The sequence below is a fragment of the Nomascus leucogenys genome, chromosome X (assembly GCF_006542625.1).
Source record: "Nomascus leucogenys isolate Asia chromosome X, Asia_NLE_v1, whole genome shotgun sequence".
In the NCBI taxonomy this organism is placed as follows: domain Eukaryota; kingdom Metazoa; phylum Chordata; class Mammalia; order Primates; family Hylobatidae; genus Nomascus; species Nomascus leucogenys.
In genome coordinates, this window is record NC_044406.1 from 85,095,005 (window position 1) to 85,116,998 (window position 21,994).

The window sequence follows — 21,994 nt, forward strand, 5'->3', positions numbered from 1 at the left end:
CATTCTTTGGCTGGTAGAAGCATCATGTTGATCTCCGCTTTCATTTTCACATGGCATCCTCTCTTGGTGTGTGTTTGTCTCCAAATGTTTCCTTTTTCTAGGGACACTAGTCATAAGGGATTAGAGCCCACCCCAATGACTTCATTTTAACTTGGTTACCTCCATAAAGATCCTATCTCCAAATAAGGTTACCTCATTCTGCTATACTGGAGCTTCAGAGAGATCCAATATATGAATTTAGGGGAACACAATTCAACTTATAAGATGGCTCTAATCATCAAAGTTAGGATATATAAAAAGGAGGGAATAGGATGAAAGGAAATGAAATTAGTTTAATTTGGATCTGCAGTGTGAGGTCGCTTTGGAACAATCAATCAGGAGAAATATTGAGAAGGTGATCGAAGCTGTAGCTTAGAGCCTGAGAAATGCAGAATTGAGATCCATTAGCATGCAGGAGATAGAATAGTTAGAGTAGGTGAAGTTTGGCAATTGGATGAGCATACCCCTGGAAAGTAGCTCATGGAAAGTATATAGAGTTAAAATATGGGAAAGGGCAAAGAATAAAGTGCTGAAAATTACTAACACGTTGTGACCAAACCAAACTGTGTCTGTCTGCACACAAGCAATGGAAAGCCAAACACCAAAGCACTGTGTTTTTGCAGTGAGGAAGTTTATTGCCAGGCAGCCAAGCAAGGCGATAGGAGTCAGATTCAAAGCTGTCTCCCATACTAGCCTTGCAGCCATGGATGGATTTAAGGGAGAGATTTTGAGGCTGGGATTTGGGGGCTGGACAGTGATCGACTGTAAGGAAAGGGGGGTTGGCAAGTCCCTTGGGCATGAGCTGTTGACCACGCACGCTTCTTCATGGGTCTTATGTTCAGAAAATGATCTGAGGGTGGAGATTTTGGCCCTCTGACATCAAAAGGTCACTCACCAGGCAAGCAAGTCTATTCTGTGCAGACTGCAGTCGGACACATTAATGGGTTCCAACTTGTCCCAGCCTGTAAGCCAGTTTTGTTGCAAACTAAGGGAATTGTAAGAAAGTGTTTTGTTCTCTGCTCTCCTGCAAGACAAGCTCAAGAAATTTTGCTACTTACCAAACTCTCAAGGAAAAGGATAGTAGCATAGAAACAGAGAAAGATTAAAGAAATAGTTTGAGAATGAAGAAGGAATAATAATATACAAGCTAAAAGAAAAGAGAGTTTCGTGGAAAGAATAATTGTCAGCAGTGTCATGTGCTACAGAGAGGTCAAGGAAAATGAAGACTGAAAGAAAAAAATCTTAATATTGACTGCAGAATGTGATATTGATTCAGGATAGGCCAATTCATAAACAAAGTAATCATGGAACATACCCTGTATTTTCAATAGAATTTCACTCTACTTGTTACTAGAGAAAAGAATGAATTTATTTATATAGTATAAAATTTTTATACTTATAGAAATTATATTTTTTCTAGATCATGTAGTTTTTCTAATCCATAAGAAAGTCATATCTCCTATTTTACTGTCTTTCAAAAGGTAGTTAAATAATCCTGACAGAGGGAATCTTTCAGAAACAATACATACAAATTCTGCCTTGGTCTTGAAATTTTGATGTTTATGGTTATTATATTTTGCGACTAATGTTCAGAATAGGATAAAATAGGGCATCTCAGAATAAGATCATAAGGTGGTTGGTCAGAAGAAAGTTGTCTAAGGAAACATCTTTCACTTCAAGTCATTGTCTGTTTTTTATGTGGTTAATGCTGGAGCTCTCAGGGCTGCTAAATGTCATTTTATGTACTACTTCGCAATCTAACCATACATATTAACCTTTTCCTTCAACACCCCTAAGAACAGAAAGCTGTCTCTAGAACCAGCTTTAAAGATTCACAGTTAGACCCACAGTAAAAGAACAGATTGAAAAGATAGTTTGTAAACTATTTATTGTCCTGCACAAATATGTATATATGGGAACAAATGACATATTTATGTCTATAAATCCTTGTAAAAGTTTTATTCAGAGAAATAATCAGCATGTATTTACTACATGGTTATGTAATATCGAGAAAGCTAATAAAGAGGTAGAAGAGGCTCATTCTCTGCCATCCTAGAACTCTCCTCTTAGAAAGGCATTATCTGAAATGATAGTGAGCAGTATGAAATTGGCTTTAATTGAAAGCTGAATTGTGTGAAACAAGCTAAGTCTGTGCTATTGGAGTCGAGAGGGGAGAAAGATCAGTGAAGGCTAGAGGGATTGGGAAGGTGGGATTTGAGTTGGGCTTTGAAGGATAAGTAGTCTTGAATGGAGGGGAAGGAGAAGGCAGAGTGGGCACATAAGCACAAATCTGGAATATGTATAGATGTGTTTGTGGAACAGTTGTGAAGCCAACCTAACTAGATTCAAGGGGGAATAGTAGAGAATGGGAGAAAATCTGATTGGATAGAGTGGAATCTGTGTAAAAACAAACAATTTTTAAAAACCCAGAAAATATGTACTCCATAAATCTCTCCTGTACTTTTTTAGCTGCCACAAATTTTCGGGCCAAATTTATTACACATGTATTCTAATCTCCCGAAGCTACTTCCTTTAGTGTGAATCTGTTCACTTTTATCTTCATATGTCTTCTCTTGCAGTGAATTTTAATCTGAGTCCTCTGAAAGTTAACTTGTTACCATTTTTATTGTTGTTTTGTCTTTTCTTCACCACTTCAAATTAGGATTGAACCAGATTAGTCTTGTTTTAAATCCACTGCAGCCTTTTGAGCTGGGGAGTAAGGTCTCTTTGAGAAGACTGTTTTCAAAGCTGGATTAGAGATTGACTAGAAGGGAAGAAAGCCTGAGTATAGTGATTAGTCTACCCAATGCATTGTTTCTGAAATTTTAGGTGTAGTAAAAGTGATCTGTGGATACATTTTAATGAGAACCTAATAATTTTGGGTCCCCAGTAATTGACTTAGACTTACTTTTAATATATTGTTGCTTAAATATAAAAATAGGCATAAACTCTATATGCTTTAAGAATTTTAATAAAACAGATAAAACTAAAATTAATGTTCACTTAATGTGCCTACTGATGCTAGATTTAATAGTAGAGCTTCAGATCCACTTATACATTTTTTTGACCTTATCATTACAAATGCAGAGCATCCCTGTTGTATAAGTAGGCTGAACAAAATGGTACTAGAACCATCAGTCAACGTTTTGTGATAGAATTCAGGGTCATCAGACCATACCAAATGAAAATTTTGGTAGTGAGCAACCCTCAAATTCCAGTTTTAATAGGATGTCTACTCCATAACCTTGTAAAGTTGTGTTGCTCCCATGAAGAGAAGGCTAGGATTGGAATATAACATGGGTATTTAATCCATTTACTGCTGGAATCAGGAAGCAAAAAAGTATTCAGTACATATTTACCACTCAATTTATAGCTAATGAACAAGTGCAAGTTGGTCCACAAAGATTACATCCGTATAGTACAACTGATCACATCCTGAAGATGGTACTGACTGTTATGTCACAGTTCTTATATGTCCAGCTTGCCTAGACTGTTGTGTGAAAGAGCATTGCACCCTGTGATGACTCAACTCTCTGAAAAACTTTCTCTCTTCAATTTATCATGAAACCTTCATTAGTACAGTGCGCAATAATGTTGCTTGGCTTTTATGTAATATACAAGCAAATGTATATATAAGCCTTTTTGTATATCAGTGATCAGTACACTAGTTACTCATAAGGTGATGATGCAGGATATCCTTATGTAAACACTTTTTACTGTACCATAAAATGAAAACACAAAACTGTAAGTATACCCTGTTTTAAGAAATAATGCCCTAGTGAGCTCCACTGACTTTTTTTTTTTTTTTAAATGAAATTGGCTGCAACATTGGGAATTACATCATGTAATTAATATCTTTGTTACATTGGGCTCTTTTAGAACAGAAACTTACTCCGGACCCCTTAAGAAACAAAATGAATTTTACTTCCTTCTGTGTGTCTGTTCATTCTTTTCTATTTATCTTTCAACTGGCTTTTTGCCCTATTGAGTAGTGCCTTTCATCACAAATCATGCCATGTGTTACCTATGAATTGGCTGCCCCTGAAGGAAACTGATGTCCATAATGGTCCCTTCATTGGCCACTGTTGAGGGGGGAAAAGCCTATTTAGTACTGCTTTCCTAAGTAAAAAAAAAACTATTGAGAGTGATGGTTTCAGCTAGAAGTGGTGTTGGGTACATTGGGCACAATGACCTGAGGCAACTGTTTGCACTCTAAGAAAATATCACCCCTATCAGGGTCATGGGAAATCCAAGTGTAAGTTATATTCATTGCCTCCACTTACTCCTCAACCTTCTGCAATCTGGCTTCTGCTCCCCTTATTTCAAACTGAAATTGCTCTCATTAAGGTCTGTAGTGACCTCCATATTTCTAAATCTGATAGTTTGTCTTTATTTTACTGCATCTTTCTACAATATATGATATTATTGCTTATTCCATTTTTCAAAATATCTACTCCCCTGAATTCCATAACGTGTACTGTAATGGTTCTTTCTATGCCTCTCTGAATATTTGCTGTTTTGTTTCATGGACTCTTCTTCCTATACTTATCTCTTAAATGTCACTGTTTCCCAGGATTTGATCATTAGCCCACTGCTTTTCTCACTTTACGTACATTCCTGAATGATGGCTTTGATTACCATCTACCATCTACTACCCAAATCTCTCTCACTCTTTTCAGGCCTCTCCCCTGAACCTTGGTCTTGTAATATTTGTAACGGCCTGCTGGGCAGGTCCACCCAGATGTTTTAAAGGCATACAAATTGACAAATCCCTAACTGAACTCATCATCACCTGGAATGCACCTTTTTCTCCTATATATTCTTAGACGATGGAACCACCATTCTCCCAAACATATAGGCTGGAAATTTTAGAGTGATCTTGGACTCCTTTTCTATCCTACATGTCCAATTAATCCCTAATTTTTGTCTTGTCCTTATTAAGTTCACCTACTGCATGATCACCAAATTGAACTGTCTTACCATTTCACTCCCTATTGCATATCTGAAGTTCAAGAGCCTTAAAATGACACATAAGCCCAATCTGTGTTCTAACCATCATCCCCTGCTTTTAATCAATACTGATTTTGTTTGTCATCTTAACACACACTTTTTTTTACCTCATATTTTCTCTTCCTTTCCTCATAGCATCTCCTTTTCCCGGAATATACTTTTCTTCCGGGATAACTCATCCATATCCTTTAAGAATCTATGACAATATTGCCTTCTCTAGAAAGTCTTCCCAAAGATGCTTCCCCTAAGGCTTGGCTGAGTATTTGATTTCTGTACTCCTGAACAGTATACCCCTCATCATAGCACTCACTATAAACTCTCTTCTCATTATCATTGTATGCTAACACCATTTGAGAGAGAACACCATGAGGCAAAGGGCTGAGACATTTCATTTTGGTATCAGGGGATCCAATATAATCTAAGTTCTCAAACTGACTCACTGAGAACTATATAACAGAGTAAAGAGAAAGCCTTAATACATTTCCATTAGACTAATTTTTAAACCAAAATGCCACAATCACTACATAGTACCTGCCTTGAAAGACTGGCTCATTTATCTCTGTATCCCTCTAGCACTGTGCCAGGCACATAGTCAATATTCAAGAAAAGATGGTTGAAATAAATTGCAGGCCAGTTTTTGGACAGAGGGAAATATGCCTGACATTGGAACAGATTCTGCTTATGACAGCAAGGCTCCTCCTCTTTCGAGTGCATAAGTCTACCCAGGAAACCGAATTAAATTTCAGCAGGTTGCCTGGTAAATCTGCTGTCCTAGAAAAAAAAAAAAAAAAAAAATGAGTGACCGGTTTTGCTAGATGCATCATTCAAGCCAGGCTGGAATCTCTAGAAATAATCTCTTTCTACCCTAAGGGACAAATCTGTCCAGACAACTGGAATCCTAAAGCAGTGAAGTAATAGAAAGCAGTCTGGCAACATTTCTATACCCACTGGATGACAATAAGAAAAATAAATAAGTAGTTATGAAAGATTTTCATTGTTTCTCAAGGGCATAAAAAAATACCCTCGCCTATGATGACTTGTGAAATAGAGTTAGAACCTTGATAAATTCTGACTTCTGGCTGATCTTTTTAAGTCTTTGTTTTAATAGGCTAATCTGAAAAATACTTCTATAAACATCTGTTTGCATCTAATCTCATTGTCCCAAAAGTGACTAAAAAAAGTCATAGTACCATAATGAGGCTGTCTAGACTTTGAAAAGTGTAATATGATCGTGATGCTAAAATCTTAGAATTTGACTCTCACAATATCTAATATTTAAAATGTTAAGCTTTTTCTCTGTATCGGGTGCCATTCTGGTCATTTTACATTATTGTTTCATTACTAAAGTCTTTGTAACTGCCCTGTTAGGTGGGTCCTTAATATTATTTTTATGTTCACCAGGGGAAATTAAAATGAGAAAAACATAGCTCTTAAGTGGCAGAACAAAGATGTGAACTCATATGTATGGCCATACACTGAGAACTTTGACCTGTCACGCTAAATTGTGACTATCCATTCTAAGTAGAAACAGCTTTTTGCTTGAGGCTTGTTTATTGATTTGTGTGCGTGCTCTTCACATCTCTCAGAAGATTAATATGGGCCAGGTACTAGATTATCTCATTTAGTTCTGTTAATACTCTTCAGTGTAAGTACCATTATTATCCTCATCTTATGAATCAGGAAACTGCTGTTTAGAAAGGTTCATTTTGCAAATGCATAAATGCAAAGTGGGCCTAATTGGTTAGGAAACAAATGAGTCTAGTAGTCTACATCAATAAGTTCAAAGACTACACATAGCAGTTAGCTCTACTTTGCTCCATTGTTGTAAGTGGTAAGAAAGAATATAATGCTTAGTGCTAAGACTTCCCTTTCCACCCCACACTGCCTGCACTATGAAGGGAAAATGAACCCGGAATGCATGCTTTACTAAACATCCGTCAGTACCTTTTACCATCAAAGGACAGACTTTTTTTTTTTCTATTTTTATTCTTCATTTGTAGATATCATGTTGCAAAGCAATTTTGAAGTCTCATGTGATTTTATCATTGAAGTAAAACTCTCTCCAGGTGATATGATGACATACCTCCTATTTTTTTCTGGATTTTTACCCATCTGTTTGGAGAGAGTCAATCTTTTAGAGAGAATGACTTTTTAAGACTTTAACTTTTAGAATTTCTAATCTAAGATATGTGAAATACCTTTATAAATGATAACTGTGTGGACACAAATTTATTCATGTTCTAAAATTTGTAAGCCATGACTTCCCCATCAGGGAACATTCCACGGCCCTTACTGAAACAGGGCAGAAAAGTGGCACCTGTTTTATATCCTTTTTTTCTTTCCATTGTAGTGTACTTAGTGATGGTATAATCAACAAGGAATTAGTTTAGAGACTATTGGATCCTATGCTACTCTTTCTTAAAATTGAAAACAGTATGTACTTTGTAGCTAAAGACTGAGAATTTAACATCCTATCTAGATTTGGTTCTCTAGTTTGACAAATTAGTCATGCTCAATGCCAAAAATTCAGATATTATAGAAATATATATATATATCTAAAAGAATCAGATGGGTGCGGTGGCTCATGCCTGTAATCCTAGCACTTTGGGAGGCCGAGGTGGGCGGCTCACCTGAGATCAAGGGTTCAAAACCAACCTGGCCAACATGGTGAAACCCCATCTCTACTAAAATACAAAAATTAGCTGGGCATAATGGCGGGTGCCTGTAATCCCAGCTACTCGGGAGGCTGAAACGGAAGAATCGCTTGAACCCGGGAGATGGTGGTTGCAGTGAGCCAAGGTCGCACCACTGCACTCCAGCCTGCATGGCCGAGTGAGACTCTATCTCGAAAAAAAAAAAAAAAGAGTCACCCCACCATTCATTGATAGCCACTATTTTTATTGGTATATATCCCTCTAAACTTTAAAAATTATAATATTATAAATTACTTTTTTTTTTCAAAAATCAGATTATGACATACTCTTATAACTTGCCTTTTTCACCTTATCGTACGGACCTCTTTTTATCAAGTACATGTAGATCTATGTAATAATTTAGATTGACTGCATAGTATCCCAATGTTTGTAGGTTCCCTGTTTTGTCTAATCCCATGATGGACATATTGGTTATTTATGACATTCATTAGTATAAACAATGCTGCAAAGAACATCAGTGTATTATGATCTAGATTTATACATTTATCTGATAATATGAGGACTGGCTTTGTCCCAATAGATGTAAATGTCAGGAATGATTCTTTTCTTTTAGATGTCTTATATGAGAAGCAAGTTGCTAGGTTAGTAGCCATTTTTATTCATGTATAGGCTCAGCCTGGCACTCAGGTTGTGCATGGATTGTGTTAGACACTAGAATTATAAAGGAACTTGTGCCAATTATGAATATGGAATCGAGAAACTGTGTTTTAACTGTGTCCTAATTGTTCATATTTAAAACAACTGCTGACTGGCTCCTACCTTAAGGGACAATTTATATTTTATTGTTTTGTTTTTTTGTTTTTGTTTTTTTTGTTTTTTTTTTGAGACGGAGTCTTGCTCTGTTGCCCAGGCTGGAGTGCAGTAGCGGGATCTCGGCTCACTGCAAGCTCCGCCTCCCGGGTTCACACCATTCTCCTGCCTCAGCCTCCCGAGTAGCTGGGACTACAGGCGCCCGCCACCACGCCCGGCTAATTTTTTTTGTATTTTTAGTAGAGATGGGGTTTCATCATGTTAGCCAGAGTGGTCTCAATCTCCTGACCTCGTGATCCGCCCGTCTCGGCCTCTCAAAGTGCTGGGATTACAGGCGTGAGCCACCGCGCCCGGCCGACAATTTATATTTTAAAACAATGGCACCGACAGCTGTTAAAGTGTGTGTGATCTTAACCATATAGGTTGCCTTTGTTCATACAACTGGTTAAGCAATTAAGCACAGGCTAGCATGGGGAACATTGCTAATGGGAAGCACCTGTTTATAGACTCTTGCATTGTAAGCTGTAGGTTAAGTATCTTTTATCAAAATCATAGGCAGTGGTATATTTCTGTGATCTGGTTCTTTGGGAAATGGAGACATCATACAGGGTGAATGAAGGACTGCCATTTCTGCCTTACTGCTGAAACTAGCGAGCCTGCATATCAAGGGTACCTGGGCTTACTTAAGGTGGGGAGTTGGGCTGACTACCCTAAAACTTCCATCATCAGCAAGAAATACATAGCCCAGACCCAAGAGATGGGTTGCACATGTTAAAAACAAAAAGAGTAGATAGATGGTCTTAGAGTGATTCAGAAACAAAGGCAGATGACAGGTAAGTGTATTCTAAGTCAGCATATCAGCAACAAAGTTCAGGCAGATCACAAACAACTGCCTGAGAAAATGACAGAGGATTGTCCATCATGTGCTCAAAGTTAGAGAAATGGCTGATGCCTACTATTCTTAGTCATAGGCATATATGCCACACATGGAGTAGAAAGGCACAGAGATGACAGGTGGTAGTAATGAATTGACCTTGTAGCCACCATGCCATTTAACAGCTAGTTCATTCTCCACCAACCCAAATGGCTGCTTGAGCTCTCACCCTGCCAAACACTCCTGGCCCAGGTTATTGCAATCTATGCCTTGATCGGCTTTTCTACTGTCACTCTTGATACTATCTAGGATATCTAGGCTTCAAACAATAGAACCTCTGTGGAAGATTTCAGAGAGCCCGTTTCTGCTCACTTTTTAAAGCAGAACTCCTGTTTTCTATGTAAATGCTTCAAGACTGTTTTTTTAAAAAAATAGAATTAAAATTAAAATTACATGTTTATTGAAACAGCTGTCACTGTCTTAGTTCTAATAACTACAAGTCCAGTCAGTACATTTTATTTATTTTCTTCCTTTTATTAGAAAATAAAGGTTAAATATGTATAGGCATTCTGGTTCTTCCTTTATACATTCATTGCTTTTCATACCCTCCTTGCAAATAGGAAACATTTAGTCATTAAATAGCAATATTTGAGAACTGGAATTCCCTTTTTCTACTAATCAAAAATTAACAGCTATCTTTCTGTTTCTTCTTGTTGAAATCCCCCTATCTTTTAAGGCTTAACTGGGATGGAGTTGTCCCTGACTCCCAGCTCCTGTACTCAAGGGATATGATTTTTCTCTACTTGGAACCTCCATTGTACTTAAAATGTAATAAATGCTACAAGAGACAATATAGTTAGTTTCATGTTCTAGTTGTTGGTACATTTATCCTTTCTACCCTAATAATGTATAAGGGTGCCTGTTAAGGTACCCTGCAGATAGCTTATGCAGTAGCAATGTGTGGATAGACAGACAGAAGAAAGCCTTTCCTTTCCTTGTATTAATGTCAAAATACATTCCCTCTATGAAAGCAGCAGAGCTGAAGGTGAATTCAAGGATCAGTTTCTGATTTGTTGCTAATGATTGGATGATTATTTAATCAACAGACAAGTTTCTAGAAAGTGCTATGTATAAGCCACTATCATAGACACCTTGAGCATCTCTGTTGTAGTTTATGTGGTTTCCGTTAGCTTGCTCTTCAATACAAATTTCACATATATAACGTCCTTGGAAGCTTTACCAACTATTGCCTAACTTTCTTCATATATTTATTTGTCACTTTTTTCTATATTTTCTAGATATGCAGGCATCCTCATCAGACTTTGAACATCATAGAGAGAAAATCTGTCTTATGACCCAATTGCATTCTCTAGTAAAGAAGCAAACATAATGCATGGCTCATGTACAAAACCAAGGACATTTTTAAAAAATCTATTCACTAGCTTTGACATTGAGTCCAAAGATAATCAATAGCAAGGTCTGTGGCAGTTGAAATACTGAACAATACACTGATGTAATTTTTTCTGAACCATACTTTTCTAAGATTTCTTGAAATGCCCACGTTATCGATTATGTAAATGCCAGTCATTCAGAATCCCAAGAGGTTGGCTGTACGTGTTATAAAAATATCATGTTTATGATAGATAAAAGTAAGTATTGCATATTTTCTACATTTGTAGTTTAATGTGGATACGTTTTTAATGCCTTGAAGTAATATTATTGTACTATGTGATTTTACTTTAATCAGGTATTTCAATCTTCCTAAAGTTACTATAATTGAGTTTGTTTGATAATGTACCTTTATATTAGTACGAGACTTGATAGTTTGCAAAATATGAGGTTCATAATAGAGATAGAGAGTAGAGTTACTACCTGGCAGGGAGGATAAGAAGAAAGTGAAATATAGAAAAGTGATTTAATCTCACTACTGCAGTTTTGTAAAATATAATTTGTTTTTCCCCTAGCACAGCAGAGTTTCATGCTGATAACAAGCTACTGAATTAATAAATCCATTGCAACTATTGAGATTTTTCCTTTAATAACATAACGAATGCTGAGCATTAAGAGAAGGAAAGTCGTTCTTTGTACAGAAGTTACCTCTAGCAGATCTACATCCCTATGCATAGGAAAAATACCAACCTCGTACCGTGAACAATATCAATGTGAAAGTAATTTGTGCATCTCAATTAGAATACTGTATTTTCTACACAAAAGCACTCTGTTTCATGGAACACATTTGCTTATTTTCCAATTGGAAAGACATTTAGGGGTCTATTTTGTTATCATTACATGTGCTTAACTCCAATTACACTTAATGGGAGTCGTGTGTCTATAGTCACAGTAGCCTCTGAACTATTTTAACATTATTGCTTTCCATTACCATCCTTGTTAAAATAACTTTCATCTCTTCTACCAACCTGAACTACCACAGTAATCTAGGTTTCTGTTTTCTTTGCACGGATTTATTTGCATGTAATGAAGGATACAGATTACACAACATGACCTGTTTCTAGTTTGCACATTATAATGTCATTGAGATTAGAATAGGTCTAGATCTATTTAATTGTTAAGTGGAGGTAATCAGTCGGCTTCTAGACAAGTATCCACTGGGTTTGTTTATCTAGCTGTGTTATTTTTAAGTTGTTTCGGGATTATAGCACGTAGGGTTCTAAAATGTGTCCTAAAAAATACATAGTTTAAATGAAAATATAAGTAATGGAGGTTTAACTCCACCAGATATTAAAACATATCATGAGGCTGAAATAATGAAATCAGCAGCTATTGCCACAAAAATATGGAATAATCTCAATGTCAATGGAACAGAAACCCTAGTATAGCAATTTAATATATGATAAAGGAGTTAACATGAATCATTATAGAAATTCATGATTATTCAACAAATAGTGCAGGGACAGCCCATCTTCTCCTTGTAAGAAAAAAAGAAACAAACTAGTGTGGAAACTTACCTGACATTGTACAATAAAATGAATCACAGATCATTTAAATAGTTAAATGTTAAAAAAAAAAACAAGTGAAACCTTAAAGAGCAAGAAATCATATAGTTGAATGTTTGTCACATGTCTCTGGCTAGAGAAGGACTTTCTAAGCTTAAAAACAAAGAAACAAATCACAGTGTAAAAGATTGATAGATTTAGTTTCATAAAAACAGCAAAAAATGAAACCATATGTTCCTAAAAACCTACAACACAAAATAAATAACAATCAACAAGCAATCAACAAACTAAGGAAAATATTTCTAATAAATATTTCAATTGTTTAGTATCCCTAATATGTACCATTTAAAATAAAAACAAAAGCAGAAACCTAAGATCCCAATAGATAAATGGGCAAAAGACATGATCAGTATAGAAAGGAAGATATATGAAAAGTTCCACCTAATTAGTATTTGAATAAATGCAGAGAGAATGAATCAGATGCTATTTTTTCACTTTTTATATTAGCACATTTTAAAAAGATTAATACCTAACAAAGAGATAAGATACACAAATTCATATACTGCCAATTGGATTTAAATTAATACAATTATTCTGGAATACATTTGGACTCACTTTTGCATACCCTAACAATGCCACTTCTACATATGGCATATGTAAAGATGTATCTCTCATGTTCCAGAAGTTTAATGACATGGAAAATTTCTACAATACGATTATTAAATGAAAAGGTAGAACACCAAACTGCATATGTAGTTTGAGCTCAGTATATATATATACACATACACACACACAAAAGACACTATTCTGGTCACAGAAAGAATCTGGTCAACTAGTAGAGCAATTGGCTCTCCCCCACAAAGAGGTTAGGCTCAAGCCTAATTTGGCTGCCACCTTGCAGTCATTTCTGGTGAGTAGAAAACTATATCCAAGTCAGGATTTCTAAAATCACAGAGAAAAGCATAAATAAAACCATTTTGGACACAAGGAGGAAAAAATGTAAGTCCATATGAGATGATTTCAGTATAACAGTCCAAAATAAATCATCTTTCTCTCATCAGTGCTTGGGATGCAAATAGCTACTCCGTGGACATTTTTGGAAGCAACATAAAAAGTTTTCTTGGTTTCCTTAGCCTAAGCTGCAATAGACCTAGACCTCCACTTGCTCTCTTTGCTAGAAACAATGCCTGACCACTGGTGGTAAATCTGCCACATCGTCACTTTCAAAGGGCTTTGGAGAAAGCAAAGCTCATTGTAAATTACAGAGGGTTTCTTTTACTTTGTTTTCTAGCCTACTAATTGGCATTAAAATGGGATATTTTGTAACACTATGTATATAAGGGTCATAGACTTCGTTTATGTTATCCTGCTGTGAGGGACTAGTATATAATGTTAGGTCAACATTGGTATCTCTACATGCCTATGAAGCACCATAGGGAAAGAAACAGCCTTCCCCTAGGCAACAACAGATGGACGCCTAACCTTGTGGGGAATGAATAATGGACGTGGCCCTTTTATAACAGTTTTTTTCAATCCCAAGTTTACCTCCTCATGCCATATTCAAGATGCAGCCTTGTACTTTTGGCACTCGCTCACTGTGTTAGAGGATTGTTTGCACACTCCCAGGTTACATAACGCAGGCTTGAGTCCTCCAGTCTATCTCATGTCACATTGTGTTTAAGCTTTATCTGTACTGTGCTTATTCCCCAGTTATTTCACTTGACAAAGTCTGCGGTAAGAAGGAAATTAATGATGTAGATTTAAGTGTGGATCTGAAACTTTGTGACATTCAGGTATTTTGTAGATGATGTGCCTTGTACATAGTTGCTGAGTAAATGATTGCATGAATGAATTCTAAAGCAATACTATAATGGGTTTAGTCCATTTACTGCAGAACTCAGTTAGGAAGGTTTTGAGATGAATGCCAATTCAATTTATGCTTAGAAAAGGCATAAAGCTTTTTACTCATATGACAGCAGGGAAAGCCTTGACATCTGTTTGAGCTGGTTAACCTGATATTCAGAAGCTGCAGAACCATGTTTAAGCTGGGCCATGGTTTTATATTCCTTTTTAGTGAAAGATTTGAATATTACTTCTTTTGTTTCGGCCACCCTTTCTCCATAGGATGCACATTTTCTTTCTTTCTTTCTTTCTTTCTTTCTTTCTTTCTTTCTTTCTTTTCCTTCTTTCTTTCTTTCCTTCTTTCTTTCTTTCCTTCTTTCTCTCTCTCTTTCTTTCTTTTTCTTTCTTCCTTTTTCTTTTCTTTTTCTTTTTTCTTTTTTGAGACAGAGTTTCACTCTTGTTGCCCAGGCTGGCAATGGCACGATCTCTGCTCACCACAAACTCTGCCTCCCAGGTTTAAGTGATTCTCCTGTCTCAGCCTCCTGAGTAGCTGGGATTACAGGCATGCGCCACCATGCCCGGCTAATTTTGTATTTCAGTAGAGATGGGGTTTCTCCATGTTGTTCAGGCTGATCTCAAACTCCCGACCTCAGGTGATCGCCCGCCTCGGCCACCCAAAGTGCTGGGATTACAGGCGTGAGCACCTGACCCAGGATGCACATTTTCATATAACTATGTTCCTGTCTTCAACCTTATGCTTTAACCAGGTCACTCTTCATAGTATCAGAATCTATTCACCTTCACATGGGGCACATTTCAAAGCCTTTGATGAACAAAAAGAATCTGTTAGCGCATGCATGGCTGACTCTGGTGGATTTGGAAGGTCCATTTTGGTATTGATTTCTCAGGCTTATTGCTGCATTAAGCCTCAAGTTTACAAACATTAGAATCCCTTAATGAATTCTTAGACCATAATGTGTTAGTCTATGAATTAAGAAAAATGAAGCAGATGAAGAATATGACAAATCATGTTACCCCATCCTCCAATCAAGCGTGTTTTTCTGTATTTCACTGCAAAATATCCCCAACAAGTATACATACACAGACAGACCCTCCTCTTCCATTTTTCTCTCTTTGGTTTCCAAAAAGATAACAGGCAGATTGGAAGGGATACTACTACTTGTTAACAAAGCCCTCCATATAATCTCAGGTAAATACATGTGTTGTCAACTATTGACTTTTTGAAGGAGAAGCCTGTATTTTTTTCGCCTAAACTATACTAGTATTACGAGAATGAGACTAGTTAGAAAAGTGAATTGGATTCAGGCTGGGTCTCATGGAGCTCTCAGATCATATCACATGAGCACCCCGTTTCTCCACCTATTTCCAAAGAGGACATACAATCATGACCACTATCACCCAAATTAATGTATCGCCTCTGGCAGCAATCATATCTAACATTTGCCCTTTCCTCATGAATGTGATGCCAACTATGAGTCCTGACCTTATGAGGGTCAGGCCACTGCTTTTTCCCCATTCGTTTTTAATACTGTAAATATAAAAGTTGTATTTCAAACAATTGAGTGATTTTCAATCTCTGCTTAAAAGACATGACTCCATCCTTCTGAAACTATTCCAATCGATAGAAAAAGAGGGAATCCTCCCTAACACATTTTATGAAGCCAGCATCGTCCTGATACCAAAACCTGGCAGAGACATAACCAAAAAAGAGAACTTCAGACCAATATCCTTGATGAACATTGATGCAAAAATCCTCAATAAAATACTGGCAAACCGAATCCAGCAGCACATCAAAAAGCTTATCCACCATGATCAAGTGGGCTTCATCCCTGGGATGCAAGGCTGGTTCAACATACGCAAATCAATAAATGTAATCCAGCATATAAACAGAACCAAAGACAAAAACCACATGATTATCTCAATAGATGCAGAAAAGGCCTTTGACAAAATTCAACAACCCTTCATGCTAAAAACTCTCAATAAATTAGCTATTGATGGGACGTATCTCAAAATAATAAGAGCTATCTATGACAAACCCACAGCCAATATCATACTGAATGGGCAAAAACTGGAAGCATTCCCTCTGAAAACTGGAAGCATGACAGGGATGCCCTCTCTCACCACTCCTATTCAACATAGTGTTGGAAGTTCTGGCCAGGGCAATCAGGCAGGAGAAGGAAATAAAAGGTATTCAATTAGGAAAAGAGGAAGTCAAATTGTCCCTGTTTGCAGATGACATGATTGTATATCTAGAAAACCCCATTGTCTCAGCCCAAAATCTCCTTAAGCTGATTAGCAACTTCAGCAAAGTCTCAGGATACAAAATTAATGTACAAAAATCACAAGCATTCTTGTACACCAATAACAGACAAACAGAGAGCCAAATCATGAGTGAACTCCCATTCACAATTGCTTCAAAGAGAATAAAATACCTAGGAATCCAACTTACAAGGGATGTGAAGGGCCTCTTCAAGGAGAACTACAAACCACTGCTCAATGAAATAAAAGAGGATACAAACAAATGGAAGAACATTCCTTGCTCATGGGTTGGAAGAATCAATATCGTGAAAATGGCCATACTGCCCAAGGTAATTTATAGATTTAATGCCATCCCCATCAAGCTACCAATGACTTTCTTCACAGAATTGGAAAAAACTACTTTAAAGTTCATATGGAACCAAAAAAGAGCCCGCATCGCCAAGTCAATCCTAAGCCAAAAGAACAAAGCTGGAGGCATCACGCTACCTGACTTTAAACTATTCTACAAGGCTACAGTAACCAAAACAGCATGGTACTGGTACCACAACAGAGACATAGATCAATGGAACAGAACAGAGCCCTCAGAAATGATGCCACATATCTACAACTATCTGATCTTTGACAAACCTGACAAAAACAAGAAATGGGGAAAGGATTCCCTATTTAATAAATGGTGCTGGGAAAACTGGCTAGCCATATGTAGAAAGCTGCAACTGGATCCCTTCCTTACACCTTATACAAAAATTAATTCAAGATGGATTAAAGACTTATATGTTAGACCTAAAACCATTAAAATCCTACAAGAAAACCTAGGCAATACCATTCAGGACATAGGCGTGGGCAAGGACTTCATGTCTAAAACACCAAAAGCAATGGCAACAAAAGCCAAAATCGACAAATGGGATCTCATTAAACTAAAGAGCTTCTGCACAGCAAAAGAAACTATCATCAGAATGAACAGGCAACCTACAGAATGGGAGAAAATCTTTGCAACCTACTCATCTGACAAAGGGCTAATATCCAGAATCTACAATGAACTCAAACAAATTTACAAGAAAAAAACAAACAACCCCATCAAAAAGTGGGCAGAGGACATGAACAGACACTTCTCAAAAGAAGACATTTATGCAGCCAGAAAACACATGAAGAAATGCTCATCATCACTGGCCATCAGAGAAATGCAAATCAAAACCACAGTGAGATACCATCTCACACCAGTTAGAATGGCCATCATTAAAAAATCAGGAAACAACAGGTGCTGGAGAGGATGTGGAGAAATAGGAACACTTTTACACTGTTGGTGGGACTGTAAACTAGTTCAACCATTGTGGAAGTCAGTGTGGCGATTCCTCAGGGATCTCGAACTAGAAATACCATTTGACCCAGCCATCCCATTACTGGGTATATACCCAAAGGACTATAAATCATGCTGCTATAAAGACACATGCACACGTATGTTTATTGCAGCACTATTCACAATAGCAAAGAGTTGGAATCAACCCAAATGTCCAACAACGATAGACTGGATTAAGAAAATGTGGCACATATACACCATGGAATACTGTGCAGCCATGAAAAATGATGAGTTCGTGTCCTTTGTGGGGACATGGATGAAACTGGAAAACATCATTCTCAGTAAACTATCGCAAGGACAAAAAACCAAACACCGCATGTTCTCTCTCATAGGTGGGAATTGAACAATGAGAACTCATGGACACAGGAAGGGGAACATCACACTCCGGGGACTGTTGTGGGGTGGGGGGAGGGGGGAGGGACAGCATTAGGAGATACACCTAATGCTAAATGACGAGTTAATGGGTGCAGGAAATCAACATGGCACATGGATACATATGTAACAAACCTGCATATTGTGCACATGTACCCTAAAACCCTAAAGTATAATAAAAAAATAAAAATAAAAATAAAAAAATAAAAGACATGACTCCAAACATGGAAGTCGTCATCATTAGATTGCTAGCCATTAGAATGTGAAGATAAATGAAATCGAATTTACACACACACACAAACACGCAGATTATAAGAGTATATATATGTATATATATTTGTTGGTTTTTTAACTAAATTAGTTTTAACATAAATACAGAGAGTTGGAAATAAAAAATCCAGATCAGCCATTGCAGCTGTTGTTTCTAATGATATTTTTTTCGTAAACGTTGTAGGTTGACATTGTGAAAATGTAAGTGGCAACTTTTACAGAATTGCTTCTTATAATTATCTCATTGATATTGGGACAAATTAGGCATCCAGAGAGGTGTGGGAGGTGGAGGCAAAGAAGGAAAGGAGAAAGGAATAAAGGGAGGGAGAAAATCTAGAATAATTCTGTTTTGTGCATGTCAAAAGCTGGATTTAGGCCCTAAACTCAATGTTTATCCTGCCTTGCAAAAGCTTCCATGTCCTTTCGTCAGTTTGTTTTGACCTGAAACTTTGTTTTCTCACACCAGATGACACCAGTAAGTTGCAGGTTGATGTGAAGCTTACATACCATCATTTATTGCTGCAAAGCTGGGTTTTTGGATGTGGTACTTGTCTTGGACCTAGTGGGTAGTGAGTGATGGTGTGGGGTGCCAGTAGCATTACCGAAGTGAAGTGTGGATGCCTGTTGACCTTAGTGTGCAGGACCACCAAGGCACAAGCCCTTTTTCAAGTCATCATGATCCTCTGGGAATGCTACCATCATTCTCATGTCTGGTAGCTTTAACACCGAATACTTTCATGCTAGCAATGCAACGGGAACCATTGTATTGTAATCTCGTTTTTAAATGTTTTCTAAGAAGTAGAAAACCAATCTGTATGCAAACCAGTGACATCTAAGTAATAAGTCCTTTATTCAGGAATGCTATCTTCACATTTTTAGCTGAATTGTGATCCATATCTCAAGCTAAATAATGGATTTTTTAATGGTATCTTCAAAAAGATACCCAAATAATCCATCACTCAGATATATCTCCGAGTAGAGAAAATGCCTCTTTCTTTCTCACCTCTCAGTGATATTATTGCATTATGAAGCACTCAGTAGGCTTTAAGTTTATGGCTGGTTGGCTCAGGACACTCATACTGTGGTGTTAATGAGGCTGGGGTCATGGAGGCCCGTTAGCTTTGCTCTGTTTGCTGACCACAGACTACCGGGAACTCAGTCAAGACATGCTAGCACAGACAAGAAAGGCACCATGGCAAAACCTCAGCAGTTCTCAGTTTTTCCTCCCCATACAACAGGCAGGATGTGTTAGTTGGGCGTCATCATCTCAAGGAGGAAATGAGTAGCAGCTTGGGAGGCCCCAACCTTCACCTCTGAACAAAGCAGGCCTGACATTTAGGCATTAACTTTGCATTATAATCCCCCATCACACCATTGATTTGCTGTGTAACCTTCATCACTAAAGCAGAGATAATAGGATAGAATGCAATGGGCTTACCTCCCGGGGATGTTGTGTGAATTAGCAAATTAACGAGTGTAAAGTGTTAGCATTTATGTAAGTGCTGGTGGTTGTCATTATTTCTAGGGACCTAGTCTCATTCTAAATAGAGAATCTAAGTATATTATGCTTTTGTCAGAAAGGGATTTTCACCCACATCAATTGCATTTAAGCTGAGCATAAAACAGGTGATAATAACATAGTAGTGATCATCGCAATGCAGAGCTATAAACCTTTTCCCTATTAAAGCTAGAACTATTTTCAGCAACTTTCAATGCTTTTAAACTTTGTTTTCCAAGTTTTGTTATCTCTATAATAATCATTCTTCCTGTGATGGGTGGTGGGAATGGGACCTAGAATAGGTCCTATTCATTATTCATTCCCATAATGACTATATAATATATTGAATTTTTTTACATCATACAATCAAGCACATTTGGTAGCTAGTGTGATTGCCACATATTGCAATCATTGTAAAAAATAAAAACTCTTTTCTGCTCTGCCTATGCTGGTGTCCTCTAGAGGTAGCCAACATACAGATTGAAAACTCATGGGGAATTGAAGTGCTTTCCAACAAAAGGTGCTGTATATAGATCTTTTCAATTTAACATCTTTGCCAAAGAATTTTGTTGTTGCCTGCTATTTCCAAGGGGACTGTGCTTGAGAGAATGCTTCCATTTCTTTTATCGCTCTGACTTCGCTTACCAAGAAAAGTCATTTATTGCTGATTGCAGAACTCTTGAACTCAGCCGGGCAGCTGCCGCATGAACTCCTCAGATCTGAGTTCCTTGTTACTTATTTACATTTTCATTTGAAGTGATTTTTCAGGACTATTTGAAAACCTTTCTCAACCTAACATCATGTAATAGCAAAGATCTAAAGCTTACCATGCTTTTGGTCCTTTTTCTCTTTGTCTTACAGATAACAGACGAGTACCTTTGGAAAGGTCACGCTCTCGCCACAATGGAGCTATCTCATCTAAGTGATTCCTGATGCCAAAGAATATGAAAATATTTAAGTAAACAAAATGATGCATTTTGAGAAGAACAAAGTGTGCACTCAGCGGCTGGAAAGGAAATAAGTGCATTTCTGCAAAGATCAAGATAAGCTGGATGAAGTAGTGTGCATTTGTAATACTATTGCAAGACTCCTCCCACAATTATTCTAATCTGAACACAGTTATCAGGATTACAAAATGTGTTCCATTTTAGTGTAAAGATGTGTATCATTTGTAATTGTGTGTGACCTGACTGTGATGATGGAAGTGTAAGAAATTGAAGAGTTCTAAGGCTTTCAAAAACATTCAGTCTGTCAAAAATTTAAAATCTTAAATGTGTAAGTCACTCCCACCAAAAACAAAAGAGAAGAAAAAGAATAGAAAGAATTATCCAGTGTCAGCTTCCAATCCCTAGTACATATATGATAGAAAAGGGCCAAGAAAAATATGCATCTTGATTTGGAGAGGGGCTAATATTATGCACACTGTAAGAGAAGCCATTTTGGAAATTCACGAAAGTACTGCTCCACCCCAGTTGAGTTATTTAGAATCTTATCTCAAGTGAAAGCTGATGGATTCATCTGCTTTGGCTGAAATTAAACTTATCATTAGTCTAGCTAGCATTTCAGCATGATATTGCAAGCACTTCTCATTGCTAAAAATAAACCAAAGTTTAACCGAATCAGTTAGGGAAAGTGATTTAAACTTTATTTAAAGAGGTATTTTCTAATTATGCACAGATATCTACTTTATACAAATACTTTATATGGCTATTTTTGAGAAAACCCTCACATTTTAATGTTTATGCTAGGGATGAACCTGAAAATTCTATTACCTTTATTTAGATTTCAAAGGCAAATATTGATTCCTATGCTCTGTGGTTTCTTTCTTTTTTCTATTGCTTCTTTCTCCCTTGAGTCCCTAGAAGGTAGGGAATAGACTTCTAGAAAACCTGAGAGGAAAAAGAATTCTTTTTACAGGAGGCGGCAGAAAACTGTCTGAAAGGTCAATTGTTTTATCTCCCTTTCCACTCTCTTTCCAATTTCACTTTGGTCGTCTGAAGAAGAAAAAGCAATTTTATGTATGTATGTGTAAATATG

At 37.1% G+C, this 21,994-nt stretch overlaps 1 protein-coding gene across 1 annotated transcript in view; it reads left to right on the forward strand.

Moving 5' to 3' along the window:
- Positions 1–21,253, forward strand: part of DIAPH2 (diaphanous related formin 2) — a 938,691-nt gene extending 917,438 nt beyond the window's left edge. The window contains exon 27 of the mRNA XM_003274986.3: positions 20,819–21,253. Coding sequence (XP_003275034.2) covers positions 20,819–20,883 — 65 coding nt within the window. The 3' untranslated portion in view covers positions 20,884–21,253. The remainder of the gene's footprint in view (positions 1–20,818) is intronic.
- The last annotated feature ends 741 nt before the right edge of the window (positions 21,254–21,994 follow it).